This window comes from Suncus etruscus, chromosome 13, assembly GCF_024139225.1.
Source record: "Suncus etruscus isolate mSunEtr1 chromosome 13, mSunEtr1.pri.cur, whole genome shotgun sequence".
In the NCBI taxonomy this organism is placed as follows: Eukaryota; Metazoa; Chordata; class Mammalia; order Eulipotyphla; family Soricidae; genus Suncus; species Suncus etruscus.
In genome coordinates, this window is record NC_064860.1 from 30,225,381 (window position 1) to 30,247,184 (window position 21,804).

Sequence of the window (21,804 nt, forward strand, 5' to 3'; positions counted from 1 at the left end):
TGAGCCTGAAATCAGAGCCCAAAATAAGCCCTGAACACAGTTGGGTGTAGCCCAAAAGCCAAAAAAAATTTTTTTCAAGGAAAACAGAAATAAAACCTGCAGCACTATTTGCCTAGAGAAAATGCATGTCTTCAAACTTGAACCTTCCAAGTCTGCCTTTTCACCACCACTTGGGCCTCAGCTTGGTTGTGCCTTTGAAACCTAAACTGATAGTGGTGGCTTTTGCTGAGACGATGCAAGACACGAGCAGCACGGGTACTCTGCCAGAAGTGGGGTGCAGGGTTTCCCTCCCCGGGAATGCCTTGCACCCACAGTCACTAGCTTGGCAGCCAGGCTGTGGGCTAGACCAAACAGCTGGACTTTGGAACTCCGCCTCCCCCACTTATGCCCGCCTCTCTCTCGGCCGGGGCTCCTCCCCGCCTCCCCAAGGTGGCCCTGGCTCCCAGAAAGTCCAGTCCAGTGGTGACTGCAGTGCAGGCAGGCAGGCAGCGGGGGCGAGTGCTGGGAAAGGCGTCGGCTGCCAGCCCCCAGCTCCCACCCGCTGTTGGCGCCCGGGCCATGCCGGAGCAGGATGAAGGGAGGCGACCGGGCTTACACCCGCGCTCCTGCTCTGGGATGGCTTTTAGCTAAGTGCTGCTGTTGCTTCTCTTGTGGAGGTGAGTGGCTGTTGGCGTCCAGAGATTCAGGATGGTGGGTGGGAAGGAGGGCGCCGCTGGGGAGGGGGTGCCCTTTCTTTTTCTGGTGAGATTCCCAGTCGCATGTGGAGCTAGCAGTATGTTGGAGCAAGTTGTGAGCAGCAACTTTGGAGGTCTGTAGGGTGGGGTGGGAGAAAAGCTCCCACTCCCTGCCTCTGTGTGTGTGTGTTTATATGGAGGGGGGGGGAACAGGGGCGAATTAAAGAGTGCCTCCCACCAAGCTGTGTATGTCTCCATAGTGACAAGTACCACTTGCCTGCTCATTTCCATGTGAATCTCAGCTTCGGGATTAACATATGACTCCTAGCTATAGGAATGTGTTTGACACTTGCCTTACACCAGGAACTATTTTTGCAAGTGACAATTTTCTTTGGGGACCACAACTGGCTTTTCTCTGCTCTGCCTGGGCTTTGCAGGCAGGCCATTGTAGGTTTTGTAGCTCTGGGCAGAGCTTAGGTCACTAATTAACCAAGAACCCTCTGTGTACCCAGTTGGGGCTGTATTCAATTATTCTGCTGATTTTTAACATAATATGGTTGAGGGGAACTGAAGGAAGCAACTAATTTGGCCCCCATATCAGCCAGCAAAGCAAGGTGGTAGGAAGAATCCCAGAGGGAAGGTTATCAACTGTGTAGCCTTTCCAGAAGAGAAAGTGGGACCCTTCCTAGATAGAGGAATACAGGGACACTTAGCACCCCAGCGTGGAAGCTTTGGGCAAGATATTCTGCTTGGGGGTGGTCCAGGTGAGAATATATTTTTTCTTTCATGTGATCACCTATTGAGCTTCTCACTACCATTCCATTTCTTCAAACCTATCCTGTTCAGGGAGATCCTGATGGAACTCACTGAATTTCTGATAAATAATCTTCATGCAAAATCCCTTCCTCAGCTTCTCCAGCTCCCTCAGCACAGGCCTGACAAGTGATATCCTGAGTTACAAAAGCCCATTGAACCAGAAGGACTTTTCTGGAATTTTTGTTTGTTTGTTTGGTTGGTTGGTTTTTAGTTTTGGGACTCACCCAGCGGCACTCAGGAGTTACTCCTGGCTCTGCACTCGGAAATCGCTCCTGGCAGGCTCAGGGGACTATATGGGATGTTGGGGATAGAACCCAGGTTCATCCTGGGGTGGCCACATGCAAGGCAATCGCCATCCTGGCGCAGTACTATTGCTCCGCCCCCCAGAAGGACTTTTCTTAGAGTCATCAAAGGTCCAAACTTTCAGGATTGGACTTGCTTGAGCTTGATATTTCAGTAGGACAACCTGATGGTCCATGTTTGTGCAAGTTCTAAAACTGGCTAAATAGGGCTCGTAGGGGCCAGGGACCCTCACAAAAGTTCAGCCTCCTTACAGAACATTCAAAAGGAGAGGGTGGAAGCCAGATGTGATATGAAAAGTGCGAGGAAGCAGGAAGTGGCCGAAGAGAATCTGAGTGGGTGGGTTTGATCTGAGGGCTGGTGGGAAAGGGTTTCTAAGTAGGATTTCTTGGAAGTCTATTTCCTGTCAAAGGGCAGATTGTGGGACTTGGACGAGATCTTCTCTAAAGCTTGAGGCTGCCTTGTTGAGTTTAGATGTGTGGCTGCCTTGCCCAGGCTGTATGTGTTGTGGCTATTCTCTACCCAACAACTGGGCAGGGAACTTTTTTAGAGCTTCTGCTGAATGCCTTTTGCTTGTGGGACCAGAAAAGCCCAGTGTGCAGGCTTTGAAAGGGAGTGTGTGTGTGTGTGTGTGTGTGTGTGTGTGTGTGTGTGTGTGTGTGTGTGTGAGTGTGGGTGGGTGGACGGGAACAGAATAGAAGGGGAGCTTATAGGAACTGGAACCAGAGTTTGAAATTGTCTTGTTTGTACTCTTAGTGGGAGAAGGAGGGAAGGAAGCAGAAACCACAAGCAATGAACAAAACTTCTAAAAGAAAAGAGTGGGTGCTTTGTTACCTCTTTTTGGTCTGTTGTTGTTGTTGGTTACTCCTGGCTCTATGCTCAGAAATCATTCCTGGCAGGCTCCGGTGACCATATGGGATGCTGGGGATCAAATCTTGCTTGGTCCCGGGTTGGCCAAATGCAAGACAAACACTTTACCCTCTGGTTTACCTATCTTTTTTTCTTGGTTTTTGGTTTTTGGGTCACATCCAGCAGTGCTCAGGGATTATCCTAGCTCTATGCTCAGAAATTGCCCCCAGCAGGCTCGGGGGACCATATGGGATATCGGGATTTGAACCACTGTCCTTTCACATGCAAGGCAAATTCCTTACCACTGTGCTATCTCTCCGGCCCCCTACCAATCATTTTTTAATTTTCTCCTTGAACTTTCCTAGATGGAAGCCCAACAAGATGAAAACTTGGGGCTCAAATTTGAGGGAGGTGGTTGGGGAGGTGAGTTCACTACCCTTCAAAGAACTCCTGGTCTGGGATATCTGAGATGTTGGGGGCACCATCCAGGAATTCCCTCAGTCTGATTTCAACAAAAGAGAGATCTGAATCTCCACCCAACCTTTGTGTTGGCAACTCTTTGGAAGCAGATTGGAAAGCTAAGATCTTTTGCTGGAGTGCATTGTCTTTAGGGAAAGAAACTTGCCCATTTGCAACAGAGAAGACTCAGGAAAGAGGCTGGACTAACGGTGCATGGGGAGCGGAAGCATCCCCTTTTAGATAGGCCAGTTTCTCTGACCCCAGACTTAATGTAGTAGAGAGTTGCATCTCCTTTTTTTTTTTTTTTTTTTTTGGTTTTTGGGTCACACCTGGCAGCGCTCAGGGGTCAATCCTGGCTCTATGCTCAGAAATCACTCCTGGCAGGCTCTGGGGACCATATGGGATGCCAGGATTCAAACCGCTGTCCTTCTGCATGCAAAGCAAATGCCTTACCTCCATCCTATCTCTCTGACCCCTGCACCTCCTTTTGAAGCAGGCAGCTGATTATTTTGTTTTTCTCATTTCTCTTGAGATTTTGGCTCTTTTCTACTGCTTCTGTAGCTGCACTCAAAGCTAACTGGACAGAGCCCACCAGGTTCTAAAATCAAGGGGCCTGGAGTCTGAGAGATGGGTAAGTGGGCAAGGAGCTTGCCTTGTATGTAGACAACCTGGCTTTGATTCCTGGCATCTCATATGATTCCCTGAGAATGGCCAGGAATAACACCTGTACACTGCCTGGTGTGCTCCATTCCCTCCTCCTTGACCCTCCAACCCCAAATTGAGAAGGCCTTGACCAGCCAGCTTCTAGTGATTGGGGATTTAAAGTGCTTCCTCTTCCAGAGTCTGAAGACAAAAACAAATGAAGGGGAAACAAGAGGACATGGAATGTTCTAGTTATTTTTGACTCAAAGCTAAGTGAGGCATCCCTGCCTTCCTCTGATGAATCCAAGATAGTTCAAACCATTAGCACTAGGGTAAGACTCAGGGATTTAATACTTCAATGGCATTCATATTTGAGAATACTGATGAGGTAAGTCAAGTTTGTCTGACTTGCAAAAGTGAGAAAGGTGAGCTATCTTGTGTTTCCTTCTCCAGTTTTTGGGTACTGTTATGTTTCTATTACCTTGAAATTATAATAGAAAAATATTGGAAAGCTGAAACCCAAGTAGATGATAAAAATAGAGCTCAGGTGAAAAGGAAGAAAGAGCAATGAGATTTTATAACTGCCTTTTGAAAAGTGAAATCCAACCAAACGTGAGCTAATGGACTGTGTGTGACTGGAGGGTGATTAATCATTGATGCCACCTCAGTGGGTAGTTTTAGAAATGCTTTGACTACTTTGACTTCAAGTCTGAAGAAATGGGTCAGTTCTGGATTCATCTTTAAATATCTTAAAAAAAATTTAAAGCACCTTGTTTCTATATGCCAAACAGGGCTTCAAATTACCTTGCGGTTATTTAAATTCTATGTGGCCAACTAGAATTTGTAACTTCTTCAATCAAGTACCTTTAATCAGACTTGCTCAATAGAAGCTAGTTTGAGAGTTGTTAATTATCTAGTCAACTTGTACTTAAGTTTGGGAGCATGAAGGACAAAACTCCCTTCTTGGAAACCCACTAAGTTCTCACCACCAGTGTCTCCTGCAATGCCTGTGTTTCCTTTATACATTATTTGTCCTTGCCTCTCCAGCCCATGTGTCACTGTGTCACCCCAGTTAAGCCAAGACCTAGAGCCCAGCCCAGGAGGCTTAGTGCTCAAAAATGAGGCTATGTTGGCATAGTGTTCAGCAGCCCATTGAGGAATGCAGGTGTCCTTGTCCCATGGGCAGGCTGACTTCCAGTCTCATTCTGACATCCTGGCATGGAGTATCCTGGACTATGAATTCTTCCTCCCTCCCTCCCTCCCTCCCTCCCTCCCTCCCTCCCTCCCTCCCTCCCTCCCTCCCTTCCTTCCTTCCTTCCTCCCTTTCTCCCTCCCTTCCTTCCTTCTGTCCCTCCTTCCTTCCTTGTTCCCTCTTTCCCTCCCTCCCTCCCTCCCTCCCTTTCTTCCTTCCTGGCTTGGGGGACCATACTGGGTGCTGGGAATTGAATTCATGTCAGTATGTCCAGTGTGTGTAAGGCAAGTACCTGCCTCTTTCCAGCCCTGTGGTTTCTATTTTTTTAATTTCCCTTTTCCAAAAATTACTAAGCGGGAGCCTTATAATTTGATGTGAATGTTTCCTTCATCCCTCAATTAAAACAGTTTATTTTATAAATGAAATTGATTTATGTTGGGGTCTCTAAGCAGTGCTCAGGAGAACCCTCTCAACTACACTTTGCCAGTCAGACTGTTAGTTCAATGTGAGGCCTGAGGATTGCTGCCAGTTAGGCCCTGTGGTGCCAAGGATTACTTGGGCCTTCCTCTATTGTTCAGGGTCCTCTAGAGTTGCACCTGGTGGTGGCCATTGTAGTGCTAGGAATCAAACCAGAGTCAGCTCTATGCCTGGCATTTGCCTAAACTACTATACTATCTCTCCAGCTCTTGTAAACTGAATTTCTTATGTAAAATCATGACACCAAGTTCCTTTAGATTATGTTTTAATGGCCACAAAGATGTACCTTTATAATAGTCACTATTGTTTACTTAATTATTAACCAAGGGGAAAACCTTGTGACCTTGATACATACATGCGTACACACAGGTATATATATGCCTGTGCACACACAGATACACACATACACATGTCTGTTTTATTTCCTCATCTTCTGAAAGTTTACATCATAATAAAAATCAAATCAATCATTTAGCATCTATGTATTTTCTTTTCTTGTTTTGTTTTTTATTGTTTGTTTGTTTGTTTGTTTTTGGGTTACACCCGGCAGTGCTCAGGGGTTCCTTCTGGCTCTACACTCAGAAATCGCTATTGGCAGGTTCAGGGACCATATGGGACGCTGGGATTCGAACCACCATCCTTCTACCTGCAAGGCAAATGCCCTATCTCCATGTTATCTCTCCAGCCCCCATCCATGTTTTTTCAATCTATGTTTTTGTTTTACTGTAACTCCTCAGAATATACCCTAATCTAGGGGAGAATACCACACATACATACTACCCCCCAAAAATTTTTATTCTCTTCAGAATCCATCCATGCCTGAGTTTCTGCCTAGTAAATAATAACAAGGATATTTCTTGGGTAGCAATACAGCTGCTGATCCACCCCATACTCTTTCTAGGCACTCTTTCTACTTGATAGTATCTAGTACTGTTATTTAGCCTAATAGGATCAGGGGTGTATAGATTTGATGGGTCAAGGAGAGATGAGGTCAAGCATACCCCTGCAGGTATAATTGTGAGACTAGCAGTCATTTAGTCCTGTTGGCATATTATCACAATGATTCTGTGGGCCACAGGATAGTCAAACCTAGCTTTGGACTCTAATGAGAATAAAAAGATAAATGCTCAGACTCCTTTTTTAAAAATTGCAGAGTAAGTTAAAGATTAAAGAATAAGTAAACATTGGAAACTCAGTCCTGAACTGACTTCATGGTAAACATACAGTGTAAAAAGCAATGATACTATTACTATAATTCTAGTCCATGAAACTCTTATTGAAAATCTTGATGTTGTTACTGTCATCCTCCTGAATATTCTCATACTGGAAGGTGTGCTCTTTCATTAAGAGCAGACTGTGTGTGCCCTCCTCTCCTGCAGACCAAACCTCAGGCATTTCCCCAACAGGTGTCCTATGTAGAAGCTGGGTCTGGAGCCTAAGGACTCAGAAGGGGTCTCTAGGGACAATATGGGATGCTAGGAATTGAAGCAGCTAGGTCTTCTGTATGCAAGGGAAGTTCCCTACTTGTTGTACTATCTCCATCTCCCATTTCCTATGATCTGTCTCTATTCTTGAAGCTTTCCATTTCAGGTGGAAATAAATCCTTGAAATGCATTCCTGTCATTTTATCTCTGAACCCATTTTTATGTAGTACTGTGTTTTAATTCATTTGAAAGCTGTTTATGTACTGACTAGCTACTAGGTACTGAGAAAGGGATAAGTAGGAATCATACTGATACTGACCCCATTGGACTGTTATGAGGATTAGATAAGATAATATCTGTAAAAGGCTAAACAAAGTCCCAAGCATTAAAATCCTTTCAAAAGGTTTACTGCTAATGATAATAGTAATTGTAATACTAGATAAAGATCCCATGGTCAAGCAGCTCCCAGCTAACCCTGTGTAATTGGTAAATCTGAGTTCTTGAGCAACTTAATGATCTTGGCTCAAACCCTTGTCAACTTTTTGCCTCAGTGCTGTAGATTGTTCAAAAGTGTTTGATAGGGATTTCCTTCTTCTGATAAACCAGTTAAAAAGACGAACTCCTAGTATTATAATTATAGAACATTAAGAGACTAATGAAGTAGCATATATCTTAAGGCTCTTACCTTGCCTATCTATCATAGATAGATTGATAGAGACTCATTTCTATATCCAGTATTTCCATTACTTAGTCCCACAAGCATTACTGGGTGCATCCCTAGAGGACCCCAAGCACTGCCAGGATGGCTTGGGTAAGAATCCTTGGTATTGCAGGCTCAAGCAGCACTACATCCTCAGGCCCAGTATTGAACTGCCCAGTTTGGCTGACTGAGAGTCATTAGGTAGCTCTGAGCTGCCTAAGCACCACTTGGGAGCCCACCTCCCAAACAAGCATTTAAAAAGAAAATATTGCCAAGAAACCAAAGCATTCTGATTTATTCTTCTTTAAAGAGACATACCAAATAAAAAAATAATTGGAGCACAGCTACACCAATTTTGAAATTCAGATCCAAAGAATTTATATCCAACTGAGCTTGGAAGGTGGTTTGCACACAGGACACCTGGGTTCAGTATGAAGCATGATGGGAGAATGACTCCAAGCAACAAGGGGCTATGGCCCCAAACAAACAAAAGCCCACATTATAGTGCAATGAAATACTTCTTGCTTGGTCCTTGACCGACTCACAATCCAGGGAAAGATTTTGTCCAAGTCAGCTAACAATTAGTCTCCAAGATTTTAGGCGGAACATTCCTAAAAGTGCCCAGAGGTTATGCTTTACTTGCTCTGCACTTCAAAATCATTCCTGGTAGGTTTGGAGGGCCATGTGGGATGCCGGGGATCAAACCCAGGTCAGCCTCGTGCAAGGCAAATACCGTACGTGCTCCCGGCCTCTAGACTCCATGCTTTATAGATCTTCTTCAGGCTGTTTTAACCTTGATAAAAAAAAAAAAGTGATCACCTGCTGCCACAATACCCTTCCAAGGTTCTGGATATCTTTCTGAGGTTTGACTGATATTTTTCACACATCTCGTCACTGGGGGCAGTGAGCTCCCCCATCTTGGTCTCTCCTGGGCTAAAGAAGGGCATCTTTGGGTTGGCAGCACCTTCTGTGCTGTGATCTCAGAAGGGATGGAGGGAAGTGCTGGTTACACCTGCCACGGAAGGACTGGATCAGAGCCAGCAAAGGAACAGGTAGTTCCACATTCTTCTCACCTTCCCAGGTGAACAGTGCGGAAACTGTCATGTTAAAAGGAAGAGAAACCCCTTCTGCTACTAGGTTGTAGCTTTTGTTTGCAGAGTCCTGCCCTTCCCTGGGTTCACCATAGGCAAGTATTTCTTTTCCATTAGCTATTGACATTGCATTGGGATCAACTCTCTGGACCTTCCCTATGTCTGTCTCCACTAATGCTCCTAGGGAGAGTCAGGCAGAGAGGGGTGTTCTCTTCCTCCAAAGGGAAGCCCAGTTTCACTTGCATTTAGTTTGCTCCTTATTCAATTATTTGGTTGTTGTTGTTTTTTTTTTTCCTTTCTCCTTCTTGTCCTTTTGTTGTAGTTGCTATAATTGGAGGTCATGAGCTTGGTTGAGCTGTGCACTAGGATTTACATGCTTTGGTGTGGCACTTGTACACACACAGCAATGGTATCTCACCAGCAAGGCTACTGGGTTTACATTCCATATGTGGGACAGAGGTGCCTAGAGTTCCTAGGCAAGAACTCCCAGCCTCTCTATGTCTCTCTAGGTCTCAGAAGTCCTACCTTAAACAGGATTACAACGACTTGCTCTTTTTTTGCCTTCTTTCTGTCTTTGTCTCACACAGATTGTGTGAGCAGACAGATTGCATAGATTGAGCAGACGATTTCAAAGTGTGGTCCCTCAGGGACAGGTTTCAATGCAGTGACTCAGAATATTGGATGGGCCTAATAGACTGTTTTAACCAGTCCTTCAGGTTCCGGTGCACACCCAGATTTGAGAACCATGTACCCTGTGCTGCAGCCCAGGAAGGGAAGGTCCATTTCCTCTTAGGCGGTGTCTGTTTTTCTTTCTTCTTCTTTTTTTATTTTTTTGTTTGTCCATTTCTCTCTTTTCTGTCCCTGCCCTCTCCTCCCTTTCCCCTACTCCTACACTACTATTCTCTAACAAAAGACTTCCTACTCCTCCTTGGGGAGCTTCTTGTTGGGAGAGCTGGAGAAGGCCTCTTCTACTCTTTTTTTTTACTCTGACCCAGGGAGGGAGGAAACTAGCATCATCTATGTCTTTTCTGGACACCTGAAATGTGGAATCCTTTTGCCCATTCAAGACTCCCTCCTTATTTTGTTTTCTTCATTACTCATAAAGCTAACTGTGCTTGTTATAAAAAAAAAAATCAAATTTTAAGCAAACAAAAAGACCATAAAACATGTTTTATAGCACACTCCCAAACACCTCTGTACAACTATTCCTTAATCATTTAATACAGCCTTTTCTGTTTACTCTTTTCAGAGATAAAAGGGCTTCTGGTTGATAACTGTTTTGTCATCTGCCTTCACTTAATCTCCCTCCTACTCATCTTCCCATGTAGAAGCATTTCCAGAATAGTTTGAATGGCTATAAAGTTTCTTTTTAGACAGACTTGAATTTGACAATTGTTGAAGTTGATTTACTAAAATAGTTAAGAGTTTGGTGAGAAGGGATAAGGAAGAGCCCTGGGGATCTGTCCTGGGCCTAACTCTATTGGACCAGCTAGTTCTCGTTTCTGGGGTTTACACTCTGTTCTCTCCTCCCTTCTGCCCTTCTATAGAATGTAGGATTTCCCCCAGGGGAGCAATGATTTACCTCTTCCTCAGCTTGTCATTATGCTCGGTGACTAGAGCCATGGCTTCACCCTCTCAACTTTTTCTTCCTTATGTGGTAGTCAGAATCTTCTTGTGACACTAATCATTTATTTTCTTTCACTGAGTAGGTTTGAATTTCTTTTTTTTTTTTGAAACAGACAGCCAAAGAGTTTTAAAAAGTTCTTTCTAAATTGTAACTGAGAAAGACCCTGGGTTAATTTTTTCTGCTTAGCAAAATCACATGTGAACATTGGAAGAACATTTGGGAATACAGTAAATGAAGATAAAATTCTAATACCTAATCAGAGCCATATTAACATTTTGAATGTACTTTCTAGTCATTCTTTTTGCCACTTTTTCAGATGAGTCCATGTTAGAAACTTTTTTCATGTAGCCTATTGAATAATTTCTATTTGTGGATACAATGATATGGTGAAACTAATTCTGCTCAGGGAAAATGTCCAGGTTAAATATCCATGTTTTTGAGAATGCATAATTAAAGCATCAGTAACTTGGGATAGGTTATTGTAGGAATAATATACTGTGGAATTTAACAGACTCCACAAATCAAGTCTTTGTGCTTTATTCAGAGCTGGACTAGCATGTCACTAGGTAAACACTTGGTCACGTGAAAGTGTGGTTTGTTTGTTTTTGATTACAGTTTAAGGTAACATGGCGATACCAGAGAGATAGCACAGCGGTAGACTGTTTGCCTTGTACACTGCCAATCCAGGATGGATGGTGATTTGAATCCCAGCATCCCATATGATCCCTCAAGCCTGCCATGAGCAATTTCTGAGCACAGAGCCAGGAGTGACCCCTGAGCTCTGTCAGGTGTGACTCAAAAACAAACAAACAAAAAAGATAACGTGGCTCTGATACTATTAGTTTTATTGTTTGTATTTTTTTGTTTTGGAACCATACCCAGTAATGTTCAAGGGTTACTCCTGGATATGCGCTCAAAAAATGCTCCTGGCTTGGGGGACGATATGGGATACCAGGGATCAAACCCAGGTCCATTAAGGATCAGCCATGTGCAACCAAACACCCTCCCACTGTGCTATTGCTCCAGCCCTGATAGTGTTAATGTTTATGGTTTTAAAATATTTGTTATGTCTCCTCTTATTTTCATTTTAGGAATTCTCATTTGACTAACTTCAAAATTAAAGAAGCTTTCAAAAAAGAAATCTTGGCAATCTGTCTCATTGATTTTTTTTTGAGGGGGGTGGGATTTTACCTTTTTTAGTTCTCATTTCATGTCTTATAATTCCATTTTTTTATTTGCTCTATTTAGTGCAGTATGCTGCAGGCAGGGTATGTGTGCTGCAAGGCATTGAATCTTCTTTTGGAAGTAGAGTACAGCTTTGCTGTGCTCAAGGATCCCTCTTGGTAAGACTCAGGGAACCATATGTGGTGCCAAGGATTAAATTCTGGTTGGCCACATACAAGGCAAGCACCTTACCTGCTATACTATTTCTCCAGCCACAAGGCACTGAATCTTACATGCTTCAATCCTAGGTTTCTTACCTGTTTTCTTTGGAGGTTTTCTCACTGCATACTAGAGTACACCATCTTTTTTAGTAATTGAAAAATTTGTAGATACAGAGAGATCTTTGGGGTCTCCAGCAGCCAGAATAGTACTGAGTCCAGGAATATCCTTTTTTCCATTCTTCACAACATCTGAGTTGAAAGCAATCAAATTAACTTCCATAATCACATTTTCTTTGTTCAGTCCTACTGAGAATGCCCGTTGCCTTGTAGCATTTACCAGGCAAGATCCCTTGCTTCACCCAAGTGCCCGACAACAGATGAGTGGCTAAAGAAACAGTTGTATTTCTATACAATGGAATACAGTGCAGCCATTAGGAAAAATGAAGTCATGAAATTTGCTTATATATGAATAGGCATGGAGATTATGCTGAGCAAAATAAGTAAGATGGAGAAGGATAAACAGAATAATGTCACTCATCTGTGGGATATTAGAAAAATAAAAGAATGTGGGGATGATATCCAGAGACAATAGAGATGAGGATTAGAAGGATCGATCCACGGTAGGAAGATTGCCACAAAAAGTGGAGAGTGTGGTTAGAGTAGAGAAGGGTTTAATATGAAAGTGACATTCATGGCACCCTCCATTTGCAGTAGCTCAAACACAATTTGCAGTAGCTCAAACACAATGTCAAAGAGAGAGAGAGAGAGAGAGAGAGAGAGAGAGAGAGAGAGAGAGGGAGGGAGGGAGAGAGAGAGAGAGAGAGAGAGAGAGAGAGAGAGAGAGAGAGAGAGAGAGAGAGAGAGAGAGAGAGAGAGAGAGAGAGAGAGAGGAAGAGGAGAATGCCTGCCCCAGAGGCCGGTGGGGGAAGAGGAAATCAGAAAGGGTGAGAGTGAAACTGTTGACTTTGGTGGCAGGAAATGTACTCTGGTGAAGGTTGTTATACATTGTATGACTGTAACTCAATCATGCTCAAGTTTATCTCAATCATGAACTTTATCTGTAGGAAAAAAATTGTATTATGAATAGCCTTGTAACCATGGTGTTTAAATAAAAGATTCCTTGTTTCATAGGAAAGTCTTATGTATGGTTCCCACCCCTAATTCAAGTCTCATAGTCCTTCCACTCTTTACTCATGGCCTCCGCAGCAACTTCATTGCTTTCTTTTCATATTGTATGAAATTTGTGTTCTTCATCTACTTTATTGAGTTTCCTTCTGGCAGTCACTAGCTAGATAAATATGTTCAGTTTCATGTCCAAATAACTGAACACCTTTTCAGTGCCACAAAAGAGCTGCTTATGGTTCTGATGTACAAAGGTCCTGAAATTCCCATACCACAAATTGCCTAAGGCCAGAGTGTTTTTATGTCACTTCTGGCCTGCCCTTTCCTTTCTACCACTCATCCCCACCTTTTTAGTAATCTTGGTATTTTAAATCCAAAGCCAAGAGTTTATAATTGTCTATGCTCTTGTTTTGTCTCTCTCTATACTACACACAAGTAAGAGCGTCGATATTTGTCCTTGTCCTCAGTGTAAATAATCACATCCTAATTCTGAGGGGAAAGGAGAAGTAGGTCTGGAACTGGGCTGCCATAGGAAATAATTCAAACAACACTGAAGAGATGAAACATGGGTCTGGGGACCTTCCCACCATGTGGAGAAAGAGAGGGAGAGAGAGGAAGAGAAGAGGAGAGGAGAAGAAGAGAAGAGAGGAGATAGAGAGGAGAGAAGATAGAGAGGAGAGGAGATAGAGAAGAGAGGAGAGGAAAGGAGAGAGAGAGAGAATAGAGAGAGAGAGATCTGTCGGAGCCAACAGTATTGGGAGGAATAGGACCACCTCAATGGGTAGAGAACAAGTTGGGATAAAGCCTATCCAGAGGTTTTTCCCACCCAGGTGGGATTAAGATATATAATAAGGGAGCCATTTTTGATTAGGGTGAAGACCTTAACCCAACATTGAGTTATTTCATTTAACATAATGCCTCACACTTCAGAAAAATGCAATATTTCATCTTTTCTTATGGTGACAGATTCTATTGTCTATATAAAACACAATTTCTTTAGCCATTCATCTACCTTTGAACATTTGTGTTATTTCTCTATCCTGGCTAATATATTTATCCAGGTACACATAAATCTTTTCAAACTAATGCTATTGTGATTTGGGAGTAGATGCTAAGAAATGGAACTTATGGATCATATAGAATGTGTAAATATGTTTATAAACTACCCTCAATGTTTTAGACTGTTTCCAAATTTTGTGATTTTAAAATATTGCAATAGTTTATACTAATAATGAAAATTATATTAATAATGCTCATTTGTTAATTGGGCCAGAGAGATAGCATGGAGGTAAGGCATTTGCCTTGCATGCAGAAGGATGGTGGTTCAAATCCCAGTATCCCATATGATCATCCAGGAGTGATTTCTGAGACAGAGCCAGGAGCAACCCCTGAGCACTGCCGGGTATGAACCTAAAAACAAACAAACAAAAGAAGCCCACTTTTTAATTGAGTCTTGCCACACATCCACTGTTATACCCTTATAATAAATTCCTAGATGTAGAGTTCTGAGTCAAAGGCCTTCTAGAATTTCAAGACCTGATTATTGCCAATTCCCCCACCTCCCATCCCGCCTGCCACCACCCTAGTTCTATCTTTTGGAGGGAGGGTAGACTGGTTTTTGTTTTAAGAGGATTTATGGGAAACATCCTCTGGGACCAGGAGTTTCATATCTCTCCTATTGCTTATTTTTGTTTACATTTTCTGAGTTAATTTAATTTCTTTATATTAAAAAATACTCTGGCTGAGAGTATAACAAACTAAAGCTTTGATTCTTAGACTCTGTACTGATAATAGAGCTTAGTTCTTGAAAGTTTATTTTGTGATTGCTTTGACTTAATAGGCAGTACATCTTGAGGATTAAGATCTCAAACTTTAGAGCCAGAAGGAATTTAAAGCCAAACTCTGCTACTTATTTGTGTGACCTTGTGCAAATTGCATAAACTCTTTCTCATTTTTCATCTGAAAAATAGAGATGGGCATGACATCTAGCTGTGTTATATTTGTAAGGGTTGGAGGAGTTGATGTGTATAAGTTATTTAGAAACTCAAGGTAATTGTTCTTATTAGCCTTAATGAATGTTCAAAAGTAGGTAGGGTGTTTGCCTTGCATGGGGCCAACCCAGGCTCAATTCTCAGCATCCTGAGCACAGCTAGATGTGGCCCAAAAAAGCAAAAAAAGGAAAAAAAGAAAAAAAAAGTTAGCTAGTGGATCTTGCTAACTCTCCCTTTGAAGTGATTTCATTAGTTCATTAGCCCTATGGGGCATTGAACTGTGCTTATTTTATTTTAGTTTTTGTATTTTTGGGTCACACCCAGCAGCACTCAGGAGTTACTCCTGGCTCTACACTCAGAAATCGCTCATGGCAGGCTCGGGGCCCATATGGCATGCTGGGATTCAAACCAATGTTCATCCTGGGATGGCTGCATGCAAGGCAAATACCCACTGTGCTATCTCTCCAGCCCTATGCTGTGCATATTTTATATCAATACTCAAATGGTTATGCACTATCTGGCGTGGATATGATTAGTACCTGTAGAGAATTTGAGATACTTAGATGTTTCTGAGGACTGTGCAGTTTTGCTGGTTTGAAACATAACTAATGAATAAAAGGCACAGGGATTGTGGATGAAGATGATTTAAAAAATGCCCTAAAATATACTTCATTGTGGCACATAGCTGGTGAAACTAATGATGCAGAAACTGACAGGAATCCAATGGCCTGGACTGATATAAAGACTGCTCAGGAGAGGGAAGATTCTCTCTGGACTCTAAGGAGTTGGAAAGGATTTTTTTTGGGGGGTTGGGGGGATACACCTGGTGATGTTCATGGATTACTCCTGGCTATGCTCTTAGAAATCGCTCCTGGCTTGTGGGACCATATGGGACGCCAGGGGATTGAACTGCTGTCCGTCCTAGGTCAGCACATGCTAGTCAGATGCCTTACTACTTGTACTACCACTCCAGCCCCTGGAAAGGGCTTTTAAAGGTCTGAGGTTAGAAACTACTTTTGGTAAAATACAGTAAGCCACTTTCAGATGTAAAAGCATCTAAAATCCATATAATGTAATAAACATATAAATACCTGAAATCCATATAATGTAATAAACTGTTACATCAATCACATTTTTATTTTGTTTTTTTTTGGGCCACACCTGGTGGCTTTCAGGAGTTACTCCTGGCTCTGCGCTCAGAAATCACTCCTGCCAGGGTCGGGGGAAAATATGAGATGCGGGGGATCAAACCCAGGTCTGTCCCAGATCGTCTGCATGCAAGACAAATGCCCTACCACTGTGCTATTACTCCAGCCCCAATCACATTTTTTAATTAAAAAAAATTGAGGCTGGAGAGATAGTCAGGGATCAATGCATTTGTCTTGCATGTGGCTGATTCTTGTTTGATCGGCCAGTACTACACAGAGTCCCCTGAGCACCACGAAGAGTGACCCCTGCCTGAGCACAGAGCCAGGAGCACTGCCAAGTGTGACTCCCAGTTTTTAAAAACCTTTTTATAATGGCTAAAGATACAATGTGAGCAAAGCATCTATGGTGGGAGTGTGGGTGAGGGAAGGGGAAGGAGAGGTGTATGTCAAGAATCACAGAAGAAAGCATGTTCAGGGGCTGGAGCAATGGTGCAAGTGATAAGGCATCTGCCTTGCCTGTGCTAGGTAGCCTCGGATGGACTGTGGTTTGATCCCCCAGCGTTCCATATGGTCCCCCAAGCCAGAAGCGATTTCTGAGAGCATAGCCAGGAGTAACCCCTGAGCATCACTGGGTGTGGCCCAGAGACTCACCCTGGGATTGTATCTAAATATATATGACAGTACAAATAGCAAATGTAGTGTATACTGAATTTACATTGATTTCTTGTTGTAATGGTAATGCTTTAGAGATGTGTTAAGTACAAAGTAGTAAAACTAATTTACTCTTGTGGGGCCAGAGGTATAGCAGAAGTATAGTGAGGCCAGAGTATAGCCGCTAAAGCAGCCTTGCATGCAGCTTACCTTCTCATCCCCATACCTCATTTGGTCCACAGAGCCCACCAGAAGTGATTCCTATTTAAAGAACCAGGAGAAAGCCCTGGTATGGTCTAAAAACCAAAAACCAAAAAAAAACAAAACAAAACAAAAAAAAATGTGTTAACTTTTAAATAAGTAGACTAAAAATTGGAGGAAGTAGGGTTGGGCCACATCTGGCAAAGTTCAAGGCTTACTTACTCCTGACTCTGCACTCGGGAATCACTCCTGGTGGAGCTCCGGGGACTATTAGAGGAGAGGGAGTGGTCAACCTAAATCTGCCTCTTGCAAAACAAGTGCCCTACTATTGCTCAAACCTGTCTTTACTTTTTCATTTTTTTTTTTTTTGAGCCACACCATATGGGATACCAGGGACCAAACCCAGGACTGCTTGCAAGGCAAACACCCTATCCGCTGTGCTATCGCTCCTGCCCCTGTCTTTACTTTTTAATGTGATGAATAGAAGAGCTACCATATGTGTGGCTCACTGCATGACATTTCTACTATATGCTTCTTAGAGCATGTAGTCAAGAATACATTGGTGTTCAAGACTAGAAAGTTTCCAATTCTATATCCTTTCATCCCTTTCTATGACCAATCCTAGGCCACCTTCCCCATCCCACTCCATAATTCTGAGAGAATGTTGCTCTCTGGTACTTAAGGATGATACCACAGACCTTTGCAATTAAATATTCAAGAGAAGAGGTTATAATCCCTTTCTTTTTTTTTTTTTTTTTTTTTTGGTGGGGTCACACCCAGCTGTGTGTGCACAGGGGTAACTCCTGGCTCTACACTCAGGAATCACTCCTGGCAGACACGGTGGGACCATCTGTGATGTCAGGGATCGAACCCATGCTGGCTGCATGCAAGTCAAATGCCTTATCTTACCTGCAGTGCTGTCCCTCCAGCCCCACCCCTTTCTTTCTGAGCAGCCATGTTTGTCAGTGGATGTGGGACTTCAATATTGAGTTTTTCTCCCAGAGGTTAGATGAACCCATCTTTAGGACTCTAATGAGGGATTGTTGTGAGATTAGTGAACAAGAAGAGAGCATGAGTATGCTGCTCACCGCTGCAGTCTTCTACAGTTTCCACTCACTACCCTCAGTCCTGCTTTGTTTTATGACAGAAGCAGTATTCCCTGTCCCCTGCATCATGGGGTTAAAATGGGGGAGAAATGGCTGCTCCAGTTTGTATGAGATCTGGGAGAAGCCTGGCAAGTTAAATATGCCAAACTTCTAGTTGAGACTAGGCAAGTTTCATTGACTGTTTAGTTGCCCAACATTGCTTATTAAAATTGAACCTTTTTGTGCTCCTGAAGCATTACTGTAGGTCCAGTTCACCTCGGTCTAAGGAAAGTGGGATGGTACGCTATGGTGTCTCAGTATACTACACTTTTACAGCTTCTCAGATTGTGAAGACCTCAGTTTCATCTATGAGAGTAGCACTTTGTAAAAGAAAACTGACTGTCCTGAAGTCTCACTTGTTAAATGTAAATTGATACCTACCATAAGCTGTGTTGCTAGGATTGTTGTCAAGACATTGAAATGTAGAATGGCACTGTGCTTTTGTTTTGGAAGTCAGTAGGGGACCGGGAGGGTGAGGAGAAAAAGCTTTGGATCAAATCTGAGGAAAGAAGAAAACCAGAGGGACAGAAATCACTCAGGTTTTCTGGGACTATATCCTTGCCCCTCCCCTCCCAAGTTCTGGAGTTAATCTCACAGAAAGCTGCTCTGATGTTGGTTTCTTGACTCTGATGTTTCAAAATATCTGAATCCTGGGGGAGCTTGACCACTCATCTAAAATCACAACTAGATTTCTAGTTTATGTAGTTGATGCTTGGGCCAGCTGGTTCTGATGATCAGTCTGGAGTCTCCAAGCAAATCTGGCCTAGATAGAGGCATTCCTAGAAGCAAGAGGCCTTCTTGGCCAGATGGAAAGTCAGGATTGATCTGAAGTTAGGCCAGGATCTCCTATCTCCAGTTTAATCAGGGAGTAACCAAGTTTAGAGAGCCTATGAAAGTCAGTGGCACCTACAAATTCAGAGGTCTTGCTATTGGCACTCTCCTCATTCCCACTTAAAATACTTTCTGGAGGCCAAAGCGATATATCGAACAGTGGTAGGGCATTTGTCTTGCACACAGCCAACTCGGGCCAGAACCAGGTTTGATCCCCAGCATTCTATATGGTCTCCTGAACCTGCCAGGAGTGTTTTTTAGCACACATCCAGAAGTAACCCTGTGTGAGTGTGAGCCAAAAACAAAAACAACAACAGAAAAAGATATTTACTGCTTGCTGGACTGACTAAATTTAGAGTCTTTCCAAAAGATTGTGTTTAATTTGTGTCTCCAAGAGCCTAAAAGAAATAGATGGTAAAATAAACATTAAAAGCTTTTATAGCTATAGTTCATATGGATGGTACTTTGTCTGAGGCTAGTTTTGCACCTTTTTATTATCTGTTGTTAGTTGTTACAGGGGATATTTCTGAGGGCATGGGCATGTGATGTTGGGGACAGAATCCAGGGCCCCACATCTTCCAGTCATTTGTTCCAAAACATTTGGGACTCCTGTTTGATGCCCTCAAAGGATCACTGCTGAGTCCTTTGCTTCCTCACTCCTGGGTGGAGCCTCTGTGGAGCTGTAATTCTCCTGTGGTCCAAGTTAGGGATTCTCACTCCTTTTTCTCACCTCATGCTCTCCCAGCCTGATTCTCGTTTCTGCTCTGGGCACTGCCACCCTCATCAGCAGTGACACCTACAGTGGCATGCCACTGATCATGCAGGCTGACAGGCTTCCGCTGGCCTGTTTGGCAGTGTCACAGATCTGACTACAACACAGAGACATTGTCTTCAGCTGCTGCTAGTTTTTTTCGAATTCCCATCCCACAGAAACATTTAAAAAAATCCTATTTGTTTATTTGAGGTTTGTTTCCTGCTCTTCTAATGTTTGAGTCCCAGATTTTTTTTGTTTTGTTTTGTTTTAGTTTAATTTATTTTCCCCTGGGTTTTGGTTTAGAAACGGTCCCCTTTCCAATTCAACGTAAGTTCTGATCCCCAAGGAAGTACTTTCATTTTAAGTGGCAGCAGCCACCTCTAGCAGAGTGTCTGTGGATCTCCTCAAACAGCCAGTTTCCCAGTGAGATGGTCAGATCTAAATTTAACTATGACCTTCTGCCAGCCTAACAAGCTCGGACTGCAAGAATCAGAACAACACCGTTCTCCTGTGCAGAGCAGGAGGGCTGGGTGTACGCGTGAGTGGGAATTAGAAAAGAAGAAGTCAAGGCTTCTCCAAAGGCCAGGGCTGGCTGCCCTGGGGGAAGAAGAGGAGCTGCAATGGAGAGGAATTTAGTCCCAAGTGACTGTTGGCAGTTATTCTGACTTTGGCCAGGGCCAGGCCTTGGAGACAGTGAGCCAAATTCTCCACCCTCTCACTCCCCTCCCTCAGTAAAGTATCCGTGATGTAACTCACCTGGATTTACAGTTTTCAGGGCTTCCTGCCAGGCACTCTACCACAGTTATGTTCCCACACGTGTCTCCTATTCAAAAGTCACCAGTTCTAGAATTATGAGATTCCGTCTACACATTGTATCAACTAGATTAATGTCTTTGCTATGTTGTTGGGTTTGCTTGGTATTTTTGTTTGGTGTGCACTTCTCTCTTTATCAGTGGAGACACATAGCTAAAAGCTAAGATAAGGCACTATGTGATTTTGTTAGTGAAATGACTGCACTTTCTTTTTTTCTTAAGTTTTTGGGTTATACTCGGTAGTACATAGGGGTTACTCCTGGCTCTGCTTTCAAAAATCGCTCCTGGCAGGCTCAGGGTACAATATGGATGCCGGGGATCAAATCCAGGTTGGTGGTGGGTGGGCCGCATGCAAGGCAAATGCCCTCACTGCTGTGCTATCACTCCAGCTCGACTGCATTATTTTAATATTAAAAAATGTAAATGCAAATCTTTGAAGCAGGTAAAATGCAACATATTTTAATTTTGTCATTTCCAGTTAGCATGAATAGTCATAGTTAACATCCTACATACAACCTAAAATTCAGAACATAGATGACTTGATGTATGTTTCTTAAATAGTTGACTTTCTCAAGCAGTCTCAGATTATGCCTCAGTTAGGATCATCATTATTTTTGTTTGATCTCTAACAGTTCGGAAGTTGACTAGGGGCATATTTGAAGAGATTGTGTATCTGTCTTTTCAAAATATCCTAACTTGCAGCTGAGGGGACAATCCAGGCTGCTAGGGCTGGGTTCTAGCACTTTCTGAAAGTTCCCAGATTAGAATGACACATAGAGATTTTACTGAGACGTGAACATGGGTCAGTTCTGTGCTCTTTTCAGTCATTTTTTTATAGATAAGCTAGAAAGGCACATTTCTCTCTCAGGATTCTTTTCTTTCTTTCTTTCTTTCTTTTTTGTTTGTTTGTTTGTTTGTTTTTGGGCCACATCCAGTAATGCTAAAGGGTTACTCCTGGCTAGACACTCAGAAATTGCTCCTGGCTCAGGGGACCATATAGAACCATGTAGAATGCCCAGGATTAAGCCCAGGTCCATCTTCATCACCCACATGCAAGGCAAATGCCCTACTGCTGTGCTATTGCTCTGGTCCTCTCTCTCTCAGGATTCTAAGATAAGGGTGTCAACTAGAGAGGATCCCATGAGTTTTCTACCTTCAAGTGATCCCTTTCTACGTGTGTTACATTATTAGTCTAGATCTTTAACTTTAAACCGATTCCTTGATCTGTATTTCAGTCAACAGCATACCACACCTACGATGGTACTGTCTAGGTATACAGAAAGTTACATCTAGGTTTCTGTACCGTATTTTCCGGCGTATAAGACGACTTTTGAAACAAAAAAAGTCAACCGAAAATCGGGGTCATCTTATAGGCCGAGTATATCCTGAAAAATGTTTCAATATGCTGCTAAACGAAAATTGTCTGAATATTGCCACAAAACGAATTTTCCAACTCGATCCTGCACCAATCACTGCAAGGCTGCTCGAACCGCCTCTCTAACTCAGCCAATCC

At 43.0% G+C, this 21,804-nt stretch overlaps 1 protein-coding gene across 1 annotated transcript in view; it reads left to right on the forward strand.

The window, feature by feature from the left end:
- The first annotated feature begins 480 nt into the window (after positions 1-480).
- Positions 481-21,804, forward strand: part of LOC126026171 (kalirin-like) — a 146,719-nt gene continuing 125,395 nt past the window's right edge. Inside the window, exon 1 of the mRNA XM_049785871.1 lies at positions 481-656. Within this exon, the coding sequence (XP_049641828.1) occupies positions 572-656 (85 nt within the window). The 5' untranslated portion in view covers positions 481-571. The remainder of the gene's footprint in view (positions 657-21,804) is intronic.